The sequence below is a fragment of the Myotis nattereri genome (genome assembly GCF_964212035.1).
Source record: "Myotis nattereri genome assembly, chromosome: 2".
Lineage (NCBI taxonomy): Eukaryota > Metazoa > Chordata > Mammalia > Chiroptera > Vespertilionidae > Myotis > Myotis nattereri.
The window spans coordinates 167,481,995-167,495,721 of NC_138076.1; the positions used below are offsets into that span (position 1 = coordinate 167,481,995).

Sequence of the window (13,727 nt, forward strand, 5' to 3'; positions counted from 1 at the left end):
CCCTGCCTGGGAATCGGACCATGACCTTCTGGTTCATAGGTCGATGCTCAGCCACTGAGCTACGCCAGGCAGGTGTGTTTTTTTTAATTATTATTACAAAGGTAATAAATGCTCATGGTAAAAATGAAAACAATATAAAATGTATAATGTAGAAATGTAATCTCACTTACAGAGGTAACCATTGATAAACTAGAGGCCCAGTGCACGAATTTGTGCACGGGTGGGGTCCCTCTGGGTGGCCTGCAGGGATTGGGCCGAAACCCACAGGCCCAATCAGTCCGGATTGGTAGAGGCTCGCGCTGGCACCACAGTGCTTGTCAGCCATGAGCCCTGCATCTGGCACCCTCCCAAGGGGAGTGCCCTGCTGGATCAGGCTGAAACCAGCTTGCCAACATCCCCCGAGGGGTCCCGGATTGCGAGAGGGCGCAGACCAGGCTGAGGGACCCCATCGTAGCATGATCGGACCTGGGAGGAACATGGGAGGTTGGCCAGCCAGGGAGGGACTGCGGGAGGGGTCCAGGGCGTGTCTGGCCTGTCTCACTCAGTCCCGATCAGCCAGACCCCAGCAGCAAGCTAACCTACTGGTTGGAGCATTTGCCCCTTGGTGGTCAGTGCACACCATAGTGAGTGGTCAACTGTCTGCCCCCTGGTGGTCAGTGCATGTCATAGCGAGCGGTTGAGCAGCCTTAGCATATCATTAGCATATTACCCTTTGGTTGGTTGTTCTGCTGTTCGGTCTATTTGCATGTTACCCTTTTATTATATAGGATGTTTAGGAATATGGTGTCCTAGATATTTTTCTGTACATATAAAAATCACTTCTTACTATACTACTCTTACACAACTTGCCTTTATTACTTAACAGTATAAATTGGACATCTTTTCATATTGGTTTCTCATTATTTTAAATAACCACATAGCATTTCTTTGTGTGTTTTTATTTTATTTATTGTCTAAAGTTTTACATGTCTCCTTTTTCCCCGATTGACAACTCCCCCCACCCCTTTCTTTGTGTTTTTGCTATAATTTATTTCACCAGCTCCCTATTGGTGGGTATTTGGGTGGTTTGTAATTTATTATATTACAAATAACATTAGATAAGATAGTCTGGTACAGATATAATGCATTTATATGACTATCCTATATAATAAAAGCCCAGCGACCATAACGCCAGAACAGCCAGAATGACCGCTCAACCAGTCACTATGAGGTGCATTGACCACTTCTTGGTCTCTTTACCCAGCCGGCAGGCTCTGATCGCCAGTGGTGAACGGGGACCCGGGGAGGGTGGCAGGGAATGTGGGCAGTGCCAGGCCAAGGCCCCCGCCCTGCCAGTCGCCTCACACACACAGAGGGTGACCAGCAGCGGGGGTGGGGATGGCAAGCGGGCAAGCTGACCTCTTGGTCCCTCCCCCGGCCGTCAGGCTTCCATCGCTGGATGGCAAACAGGGAACCAGGGTGAGTGGCGGCTGGGGGTGGGGCCGGCTGCTGGCAGCCAGGGAAGATGGCCCTGATCGCAGGTTAGGCCTGGGGACTGTACTGTGCACGATTTCGTGCTCTGGGCCTCTAGTTTTAATATAAATTCATGTAGGTGGAATTGCTGTGCCAAAGGGCATGCATTTAAAAATGTTATGTTGTGTCAATTTGTCCTGCTGAAAGATTACATCAATATACATTGTTTCCTGCACTGTAGGAGAGGGTCCTTTTCTCTACATCCTAACAACAAATATTTGTTACTTCAGGAAATGTAAGTTCTAACTACTTGTTCAAGTGTTGAACAAGATACAGGAAGTCCTAAATTATTATTATTTTTTTAATTTACATTTCTTCAATTAGTGAGGTTGAGCTGCTTTTGACTGTTGGCTTTTCTTCTCAGGAAATTGAAGAATAAATTTAAAAATTGATTGTCAATTCACTTTATTCTGATTTTTTTATTTATATGAGCACTTTTACGCATTAGATCTGTATGTCACATGTTGTGAATACTTTTCTCATTTAGTTGTATTTCTTCATTGACAGTGTTTTGGAGCCTAGAACTCTTGTCTTTTTTATTTATATATTTTTATTGAGCTATAACATACAGTAAAGCAAAAAAATCTAATATCCAACTCAATAACTTTTTGCATTATTATATATATATGTAACCACCACTCAGATCAAGATACAGTATATTTCCAATAAAGGTAGAGAACTTGCCTTTTTATTGAAGTAAATTTAATATCTTTACTGAGTATGATTATATTACTGATTTATTATTTTTTTGCTTAAATTCTGGCATAGCATTTACTCTCTTTTTGAGAAGAAATTCAACCTCATTACCTGATTTTTTATAGTACAGTTTTAAATGTTTTCAAGTGAGGGAATATAAAAATGGTAATGAAGAACTTGTGTATGTGCGTGTTTATGCTGTATTTTATTTATTTATTTATTTATTATATTTTTATTGATTTTAGAGAGGAAAGGAGAGAGAGAGATAGAAGCATTAATGATGAAAGAGATACACTGATTGGCTGCCTCCTGCACGCCCCCCTCTGGGGATCGTGCCCACAACCCAGGCATGTGCACTTGACCAGAATCGAATCTGGGATCTCTCAGTCTGCAGGCTGACGCTCTATCCACTGAGCCAAACCAGCTAGGGCTATGCTGTATTTAAATATTTAAAAGTGCAGGTGTTTTATTTTAAATAGCTACCAAATTTAATTAGGTACATTTTACTCTCATTAGTTGACTCTTAGAGGTTAGGAGAATGGGCTTTGGAGTCAGACATGTCTAGATTTGGATCCTTGGTGTACTGCTTTGGCAAGTTACCTTAAGCCCCAGTTTTCTTATCTATTTGGAGTCACTAATAGTGCCTATGTCATAGTGTAGTTAATAGGATTTAAATGATTTAATTTACAAAGTGTCTGCACATAGCAAACAAATATTAGCTGGCATTATTCTTTTAAAATGAAGAAAAATCTTATAAGAATTCCTCTGAGACTGCCGGTGTGGCTCAGTGGATTGAGCGTCATCCTGCAGACTAAAGGATCCCAGAGTTGCGGGCTTTATCTCCAGTAGCAGGTGTCAGGAGACAGCCAATCGGTGTTTCTCATTGATGTTTTTTAAAATATATATATTTGTATTGATTTCCGAAAGGGAAGGAGGGAGGGAGAGAGAAACATCAATGATGAGAGAGAATCATTGCCTCCTGCGAGTCCAAAACCTGGGCAAGTGACCTGACCTGGAATCGAACTCATGACCTTTTGGTTCGTAGATTGACGTTCAGCCACTGAGCCATGCCAGCTAGGTTCTCATTGATGTTTCTATCTCTCCCTCTCCCTTCCTTTCTAAAATCATATTTTTAAAAAATTTCTTTGAGAAACTGCCTTTGATGGGGAAATGTTTCAGTAAGCCAACTTGATAAGTGATTAGATTAAAATTTAACTTTTGCAGGCTTTTACTGGCTGAGGTATTATCTTGCCTTGTTAGACATTGTTTGTATACCATATCTGGTTATCTCCTTTCAAATATATTTTTAGCCCCTTAAAGGCAAATTTGGAAGCTTAAAAATCTTAAGTGTTGTCTTTGAGTTGTCCTTTTCCTTTTAAAACTCTGTCTAATCATTTTTAAAGTTCTTTTAATTTTTATATTGTTAACTGATTTTTCTCTCCTTATAAGTGTGTATCATCATCATAAAATTAAAAGAAGACAGAATAAAAGAAAAAATGATGATTTTCATATAGCATACTGTTCAGAGATAATCCTGTTAACATTTTAGAGTATATCTCATTAGAATTTTTTTCTCTACATGAAAATACATACACATATTTAGTGAAACTCTATTAGTTTTCCAAGTGATATCTGTATCTCTTTTTCTCCTGTATTTCTACTACTAGTGTCTACTCTAAATTTTATTTCTAATGCCTGGATTATTCAATATTGTTCTTTTAAAGAAATTAACTTAAAATATATCCTATCCTTTCCTTCTTTTAGTTCCACATACCATTAGACTAATCTTTCTAAATATTTATTTAACTCTGCATATTTTTCTAAAATTTTTAGTGTCACTCTTGTTAAACATCTTTTGTGTCCCACAAATTCAAGAAGAATTGAAAACCCCAACCATCTTCTTGGATCACAATGATGAAACTAGAAGTCAACTACAATAAAAAACTCAAACATTCAAGTAGCATGTTATTACGTGAATGGATTACCAGTGAGATCAAGGAAGCAATAAAAAACTTCCTGGGTGCCCTAATCGGTTTGGCACAGTGGATAGAGCGTCAGCCTGCGGACTCAAGGGTCCCAGGTTCGATTCCGGTCAAGGGCATGTACCTTGGTTGCAGGCACATACCCAGTAGGGAGTGTGCAGGAGGCAGCTGATCGATGTTCCTCTCTCATTGATGTTTCTAACTCTCTATCCCTCTCCCTTCCTCTCTGTAAAAAGAAATCAATAAAATATATTTTTTTAAAAAATCTTCTTGGGAAAAAATGAAAATTAACACACAACAACTCCAAATCTATGGGTCACAGAAAGCATTTCTGAGAGGGAAGTTCATAGCATTACAGGCCTATCTCAAGAAACAAGAAAATGTTCAAATAAACAATCTAACCCTACCACTAAAAGAATTAGAGAATAACAAGGAAAGCTCACAGTAAGAAGGAAGGAAGAAAATAATAAAGGATAGCATAAGTAAATGACATAAAGACTTAAAGAATTCAACAGATCAATGAAACCAAGAACTGGTTCTTTGAAAAGATAAACAAGATTGCTGAACCTTTAGCCAGGTTCATCAAGAAACAAAGAGGACCCAAATAAATAAAGTCTGAAATGAAAGAGGTGAAGTAACAACTGACACCACAGAAATAAAAAGGATTGTAAGAAAATAATGTGAACAACTACAGACAGTTCTTGGGTTATGACTGACTCGACCTACGTTGTTTCGTGGTTACATCGCCATCTCCCATTTATTTATTAAAAAAAAAAAAAGTTCTGCCAAAACCGGTTTGGCTCAGTGGATAGAGCGTCGGCCTGCGGACTGAGGGGTCCCGGGTTCGATTCCGGTCAAGGGCATGTACCTGGGTTGCGGGCACATCCCCAGTGGGGGATGTGCAGGAGGCGGCTGGTTGATGTTTCTCTCTCATCGATGTTTCTAACTCTCTATCCCTCTACCTTCCTCTCTGTAAAAAATCAATAAAAAATATTTAAAAAAAAAAAAAAAAAAGTTCCATCATTTCGACATATGTACATATGTGCTTTATGTTTTTTTATTATTTACTAGAGGCCCAGTGCATGAAAATACATGCACTGGAGGGGGCGTCCCTCAGCCTGGCCTGCGCCCTCTTGCAGTCCTGGAGCCCTCAGAGGTGGGAGGCGACGCCCCCATCACACCTCTCCTGCTGCCACTGCTGGCAGAGCAAGCCTCGGCTGGCCCTGGGCAGCTGGGCAGCCGCCATCCAAGGCTTGCCTGCACCTCGGGCCAGCCCTGGGGGGCTGAGGGGACTGCGCATCTGCTGCCCAAGTGGGGCTGAGGGGACTGGGTGCCACCATCTTGTGGCTGTGGGAGCTGCCATTGCTGAGAGTGTGGCAGTCAGTTAGCATATTCCCTCCTTACTGGCTGTTGGTGCTGCCATCTTTGAGAGCGGGGCAGTCAATAGCATATTCCCTCCTTATTGGTTGTGGGTGCCGCCATCTTTACGATGGTGTGAGGGTCAATTAGCATATTCCCTCTTTATTAGATAGGCTTTACCACAAGTGAAGGTCAGGAATTGTTATCTTTCTCAAATTTTTTTTTACTATTTCATTTCATTACTGCTGTGTATGTGCTCCATGTGAGTGACATAGGTGCTTATGTAGGTGGGTTCCAACTTATGGCAAAAATCGCGTTATGTTGCGCCATAGGAATGGATCTCCAACGTAACCTGAGGACCTACTGTATATGCCAACAAACTGGACAACCTGTGTGAAATGGACAAACTCCAGATGATACGATATACATAGAAAAATCCAAAGACTCTTCCAAAGAACTGCTAGATTTAATAAATGAATTCAGCAAAGTAGCAGGATACAAAGTTAACATCCAGAAATTGATGGTGTTTTTATACACCAATAATGAACTCTAAGATAAACTAAAAAAAAAAACACCATTTACCATTGCAGTAACAAAAATATAAGATACATGGGAATAAACTTAATCAAGGAGGTAAAAGAACTGTATCCATAAAACTATAGGACATTGGAAAAAAAGGAAGATACAAACAAGTGGAAGCATATACCATGTACATGGATTGGAAGAATTAACATAATTGAAATGTCTATACTACCCAAAGCAATCTACAGATTCAATGTAATCTCCATTAAAATACCAATGGTGCCTTGGCCCATGTGGTTCAGTGGTTAGAGCGTTGGCTCTGGCACCAAAGGGTAGCAGGTTCAATTCCCACTCAAGGGCATGTACGTGGGTTGCAGGTTCGATCCCTGGCCCCAGTCTGGGTGCTTAAAGGAGGCAACCAATTAATATGTCTCTCACATCAATGCTGGTCTTTGTCTCTCCCTCCCCCTCTTTCTGAAAATCAATGGGAAAAATATCTTTGGGTATGGATTTAAAAAAAAAAATAAAGTACCAATTGGCATATTTCACAGATCTGGAACAAATATTTCAAAAATTTATATGAAACTAAAAAGGACCCCAAATAGCTTCAGCAATCTTGAGAAAGAAGAACAAAGTTGGAGGGATCACAGTATCAGATATCAGACTGTACTATAAAGCCATGGTAATCAAAATAGCCTGGTACTGGCACAAGAATAGGCATATATAAACCAATGGAACAGAGACCCCAGAAATGGATTCACACCATTATGGTCAATTAATATTTGACAAAGGAGGCAAGAACATACTATGGAGTAAAGAATGTTTCTTTAATAAATGGTGTTAGGAAAATTGGACAGGTACATACAAAGTAAAAATGAAACTTGATCAACTTACACCATATACAAGAATAAACTCAAAATGGATAAAAGACTTAAATGTTTAAGTCATGAAACCATATAAATCTTAGAAAACAGGCAATAAAATTTTGGGCATCTCGTAGCAATATTTTCACTGATATATCTCCTAGGGCAAGAGAAACAAAAGAAGTAAACAAATGGAACTACATCAAAATAAGAAGCTTCTGCACAGCAAAAGAAACCATCAACAAAATGGGAAGGGAACCCACTGTTTGGGAGAACCAGTGATACATTTGATAAGGGGTTAATTTCCAAAATATGCAAAGAACTACAACTCAGCACCAGGAAGACAATTGAATTAAAAAATGAGCAAAGGATCTGAATAGACACGTCTTCGGGGAGGATATGCAGATGGCCAATAGACATGAGAAAATGCTCAATGTCACTAATCAGAAAGATGCAAATTAAAACTGCAATCAGGTATCACCTCATACCTGCCAGAATGGCTACCATCAATAATCAAGTGTTGGTGAGGATGTAGAGAAAAGGAACCCTAGTACACTGCTGGTGGGAATGCAGACTGGTGCAGCTACTATGGAAAACAGTGTGGAGTTTCCTCAAAAAATTAAAAATGGAACAGCTGTTTGACCCAGTGATCCCCCTTCTGGGAATATATCCTAAGAAACTCGAAACACCAGTCAGAAAGAATATATGCACCCCTATTCATAGCAGCATTATTTACAATAGCTAAAATCTGGAAATAGCTCGTTAGTATATTAGTGGGTAAAAATCCTGTGGTACATTTACTCAATGGAATATTACATGGCTGTAAAAAAGAAGGCACTCATATCCTTTGTAAGCAAGGATGGACCTGGAGATTATTATGCTAAGTAAAATAAGCCAATTAGAGCCCTAACCAATTTGGCTCAGTGGATAGAGCATTGGCCTGCAGACTGAAAGGTCCCAGGTTCGATTCTGGTTAAGGGCATGTACCTTGGTTGCAGGCACATCCCCAGTAGGAAGTGTGCAGGAGGCAGCTGATCGATGTTTCTGTCTCATCGATGTTTCTTACTCTCCCTCTCTTGTCCTCTCTGTAAAAAATCAGTAAAATATATATTTTTTTAAAAACAAGCCAGTTAGAGAAAGACAAATATCATGTGATCTCACTTATATGTGGAATCCAGTGAACAAAATAAACTGACAAAAATAGATCTAAAAGCATGGATTCTTGGAGCAGAATGACAGATCTCGGGGTGGGAGGGACAGGAAGAGATTAACCAAAGAACATATATGCATAGCACATGGACACAGCCAATAGTGTAGTGAAGACCTGGGGTGGGATGGGGGCTAGATGGAGGGGCCAAAGTAGGGGGAAAACGGGGCATCTGTAATACTGTCAACAATTTTTAAAAAATCTTTTGCATCCCACATTCCATTATCTGTATCACTTAACCTACTCACTTTAGTGTTCAAAATGTGCTTCATGCCCTGATAACCCAAACCTTTGTTCATGCCCATTTTTCTCTGGTTCTGTCCTTACTCTAAACTCTAGGAATGTATATGTAGCAAGCTCCATATACAACTGAAACAGATATGAAGGAAGAGAATTGTTGCTATGAATTGAATTGTGGAGGAAAAATCTGTTATATCAAAGTGGAACAGAACAGAAGGAATACACAGTAGTCCCCCTTTATCAAGGTTTTTGCTTTCAGTGTTTTAAGTTCTTGTGGTCATCTATGGTAGAAAATATTAAGTGGAAAATTCCTGTAATAAACAATTGATACATTTTTTTGTTCATCCTCACCCAAGGATTTTTTCCTTCCCCATTCAATTTTAGAGAGAATGGAGAGGTGGGAGGGAGCAGGGAGTGGGGGGCGGGAGGAACAATGATGTGAGAGACATTGATTGTTTGCCTCCCCTACATGCCTCAATCGGTGCCAGGGATCGAACCTTAAACCCTTCAGTGCTCAGACGACGCTAACCACTGAGAAATAACAGCCAGGGCAACAATTGCTAAGTTTTAAATTGCACATTGTTCTGAGTAACATAAAGAAATCTTTTGCAGTCTTGCCTTAGTAGCCATCCCAGTTATAAAAGAGAAGGAAATGGAGGGAGGGAGGAAGGGAAGAAGGGAGGGAGCCAGACCACATTCACATAACTTTTATTTTGGTATATTATAGTTATTTTATTATGTTAATGTTATTAATCTTATTGTGCCTAATTTATAAGTTAAACTTTATCATAGGTATGTATGTATCCAAGAAAAAATCATAGTCTATATAAGGTTTGTTACTTTCTAAGTTTCAGGCATCCATTGAAAGTCTTGGAATGTATCCCCTGAGTATAATGGTGACTTTTTTTTTTTTTTTAGAATGCATGTCAGGTCTATTTATTAAAGTGAAGTATGTATTTCAATTCTATGAAATTTTTATTACTGGTGAATTCTAGCTCTTGTCATTGCCATCTTTGATTCATTGAAATATTCTTAAGATTCAAGAGAAGCTCTACTTTCTGAGATTCCCCAGATCAGCAGGCTACATGTATGTCATATTGCTCTGAACTCTTATATTGTTTAGTGTCTGTGTTTGATATCTACTTGTGAATTTCCCCCCTATTTATTTATTTATTTATTTATTAACTTAGGTTAATCCTCACCCAAGGATATTTTTCCATTGATCTTTTTTTTTTAATATATTTTATTAATTTTTTACAGAGAAGAAGGGAGAGGGATAGAGAGCCAGAAACATCGATGAGAGAGATCGATCAGCTGTCTCCTGCACGCCCCCCCAGTGGGGATGTGCCCGCAACCAAGGTACATGCCCTTGACCGGAATCGAACCTGGGACCCCTGAGTCTGCAGGCCGACGCTCTATCCACTGAGCCAAACCGGTTCGGCTCCATTGATCTTTAGACAGAGTAGAAGAGAGAGGGAAAGACAGAGAGAAACATTGATGTGAGAGAAACACATTGATTGGTTGCCTTCTGCACGCGTCCTGACCAAGGGCAACCAAGCTGTATGCCCTTGACTTAAATTGAACCCGGGACCCTTTGGTCCTCAGGCTGATGCTCTATCCACTGAACCAAACTGGCTAAGGCATTTTTCTCCCCTTTTAAGTTCCTTCTATAACCTCTTGAATATACTACTATACTTTGAATTCATTTTTTTATGTATGAACCCCCCCCCCCCCCAATATCCTAATATATAAAGAGCCAGGGTCCGTCACAACCAGACGGACGACCGAACAGTGGGCCCTGGGGCGTGGTGGCTGGAGGGATCTGTGGGCCCTGGGTCGCTGAGGCGCGGCGGCAAGAAGGGTCTGTAGGCCCGAGGCCACTGGGTCATGATGGTGGGAGGGATCTGTGGGCCCCGGGCCGGCTGTGTAGGTCCCAGGCTCAGGCAGCCACAGGTGGCTGCAAAGGGCCGAGGTGCAGCTGCAAAGAGCCCAGGGTCAGGCCGGCAGTGGCAGCAGCAGTGGGGTAATGGGAGCGGCGTCTTCCCCTGATCTACCAGGTCACCTCCCACAGAGGGAGGCCAGACTGTGGCTTAGGCCTGGGGCTGAGGCAGAGGCAGTTAGGGGCGATCAAGAAGGCAGACGGGGCTGCAGGTGTGAGGCTGTGAAGGACCAAGGCTTGGCTGCGAAGGGCCGAGACGCAGCTGCAAATGACCTAGGCTTAGGCCCCCAGTAGCAGGGTAATGGGGATGGCGCCTTCCCCTGATCTACTAGGTCGCCTCCTGCAGAGGGAGGCTAGACTGCGGCTTAGGCCAGGGCCCGAGGCAGAGGTGGTTAGGGGCGATCAGGCTGGCAGAGGGGCAAGGTAGGGGCAATTCAGCCAGCAGGGGGGCAAGTTAGGAGCAATCAAGCTGCAGAGGGGCAAGGTAGGGGTGATCAGGCCGGCAGGGGGGCAAGGTAGGGGCGATCAGGCAGGCAGGCAAGCAATTAGGTGCCAGCAGTCCCGGATTGAGAGGGATGTCCGACTGCTGGTTTAGGCCCGATTCCCACAAGGCCAAGGTGCAGCTGCAACCTGTGGGATCGGGCCTAAACCGGCAGTCGGACATCCCCCTCGGGGTCCCAAATTGGAGGGGGTGCAGGCCAGGCTGAGGGACACCCCTCTCCCGTGCACGAATTTCGTGTACCGGGCCTCTAGTCTCTCTTTATATAAAAGCCTAAGCAACCATTACAACTGGATGACCGGCTGGTAGCTATGATGTGCATGGACCACCAGGGGGCAGATGCTAAACTCAGGAGCAGCCCCCTGGTGGTCAGTGCACTCCCACAGCCGGCCAGTCCGATCGGCTCTGTTCGCTGGCCAGGCCAAGGGACCCCACCCATGCATGAATTTGTACACCGGGCCGCTAGTATAGTAGGTTCTTGGGTTACATTCGAGAGATCCGTTCTTATGGTGCAACATAATGCCATGCGATTTTCGCCATAAGTCAGAACCCACCTACATAAGCACCTACGTCACTCACATGGAGCACAAACACAGCAGTAATGAAGTGAAACAGTAAAAAAAAATTTAAAAGATAATTCCTGACCTTTACTTGCGGTAAATAAATAATAAAAACATAAAGCACATATGTACATACATCGAAATGACAGAACTTTTTTTTTTTTATAAATAAATGGGAGATGGCGACGTAACCACGAAATGACATACGTCAAGTCCGAAGTAACCCGAGGACTGTCTGTATAGGTATAAATGTGATAATTCTCATACAATAGTATTCTCTTAAAGTGTACAATTCACTGGTTTATAGTATATTCAGTCTTGTGCCATCACCACCACAATCTAATTCCAGAACATTTACATCACCCCAGAAAAAGAAACTCCTCACACTTTAGCAGTCACTCTCATTCCCTTCTCCTAGTCCCTGGCAACCAATCTATTTTCTTTTTTCTGTATGGAATTGCCTTTTCTGGACATTTCAGTGTACGCCTTTTTAAGAAGTATGTAAACTGTTTTAATGCAAACTTAATAAAGAACCTCATTTTAAATAGAAAGCTCTCTACATTTAGTAGCTTCTTGAATAGGTAGCTTTTAATGAGAGTGTTGCAGGATCCGTTTTTAGAAGTGGATGTGGATTAATGGATAGGTGAGGGGAGGACATTTTTTTAAGTACAGGAAAAAGCATAACCAAGGTGATGTGGTTGAGGTAAGCAAAGAACTTGGTTTGAGACTTAGTTCTTTTTTAGATCTGTACTTTGACCTAGAAATAAACAAATGTTAAATATGATTTATTTTTTTCCATCTAGACTGTGGCTCCAGCAGCCTTATTTCTAGCAGCTAAAGTAGAGGAGCAGCCAAAAAAATTGGAACATGTCATCAAGGTAGCACATGCTTGTCTCCACCCACAGGAGTCACTTCCTGATACCAGGAGTGAGGTAAGGGATTGATTACACATATGTTTTTCTTAAATTTTTTTTATTATATCTTAGTTTTGTAACTTTGATTTATTGAAGTCCTAATGGGGGCTTTTAAAGGAACCTGTTAGTGTTTGTTTTTTTCCTTAATAAAAACATGGAAATTTTATGGCAGAAGTTAATTGTATTCGTTGTAGTAAAATTGGAAAATGCAGACAAAAGAGAAAATATATCACCTAGATATAATTTGGACCACAGATCTATAAGTAAACCATTATTATTTCCAGCTTCTTTTCTATAAATAGCTGTATATGTATCTATGTTGTGTGTTTTTTACTTACTATATCACAGATATTTTCCCATTTTATTAATTTTCCACTTGCTTTAATCCTCACCCGTGGATATTTTTCCATTGATTTTTAGAGAGAGTGGAAGGGGGAGAGACAGACAGAAAGAGAAATATCGATGTGAGAGAGAAACATTGATTAGTTGCATCTTGTGCACCCTGACCATGGCCTGGGCCAGGGAGGATCCTGCAACTGAGGTACATGCTCTTGACCGGAATCCAACCTGGGACCCTTCAGTCCGCAGGCTAACACTCTATCCACCTAGCCAAACTGGCTAGGGCAATTTTCCACTTGCTTTAAATGTAGTATTTCATCATATACATGTATATCCTATATAATAAAAGGCTAATATACAAATAGACTGAACAGTGGAACAACCAAACAACAGAACAGCCTGTCACTATGATGTGTACAGACCACCAGGGGGCATGTGCAGAACATGGTGGGTATTGGCCACGGTGGGATGGTGGAGCAGGTAAGCAGGGGCACCAGACCAAGGCAGGGCACCAGTCACTTTCATCGGAGTGAACCTCTGGTGGTTATTGAAAATTCTTTGCTCCCACGCACCGCGATCTTGCCTGGTGCTTGCACCTGCTCCTGGCACCGGAGCCACCACTCACACCTGTTGCCTGTACCCGCCGCCGGTCCGAATCACTCGGCGCTGTCAGCAGGTGCGAACGGCGGCTGCCAGCCCTGATTGCCCCTGAGGAGTTCTCCACTTTCCCCTGCTCCTGAGGGACGTTTGGGGCAGCAGCCGCCGCTTGACCCACTGACAGCGCTGGCCCCACTCGCACCCGCTGCTGGTGCCAGCTCCAATCACTTCACACCGTCAGCGGGTGCAAGTGGGGCCATTGCTGTCAGTGCGTGGGAGCAGCGGCAGCAGCAGTGGGGCTGCCAGTGCATGGGATTGGGGGCCATGGCAGGAGGGGCCAGGCAGGGGCGTGGAGGATGGGCAGAGACCCGCCCCTGTGCTTACCACAGCCTCACGGCCCACAGTTCCTTTCAAGATGCACAAATTCGTGCACTGGGCCCCTAGTGTGTGTGTGTGTGTGTGTGTGTATACCTTATATAAAATATAAGGTATATACCT

The 13,727-nt window shown here is 42.3% G+C and overlaps 1 protein-coding gene across 5 annotated transcripts in view; it reads left to right on the plus strand.

The window, feature by feature from the left end:
- The window catches only part of CCNT1 (cyclin T1), a gene marked incomplete at its 3' end in the record, with an annotated part of 41,674 nt that overhangs the window by 9,151 nt on the left and 18,796 nt on the right, over positions 1–13,727 (plus strand). For 3 of the 5 annotated variants that reach the window (XR_013995518.1, XM_081083117.1, XM_081083120.1), the window contains exon 3: positions 12,183–12,311. The exons of the other annotated variants lie outside the window; for them this stretch is intronic. Coding sequence is in view for 1 of the 3 variants with exons in the window: in XM_081083117.1 (XP_080939243.1) it covers positions 12,183–12,311 (129 nt within the window). The remainder of the gene's footprint in view (positions 1–12,182; positions 12,312–13,727) is intronic. 5 annotated transcript variants of the gene reach the window in all.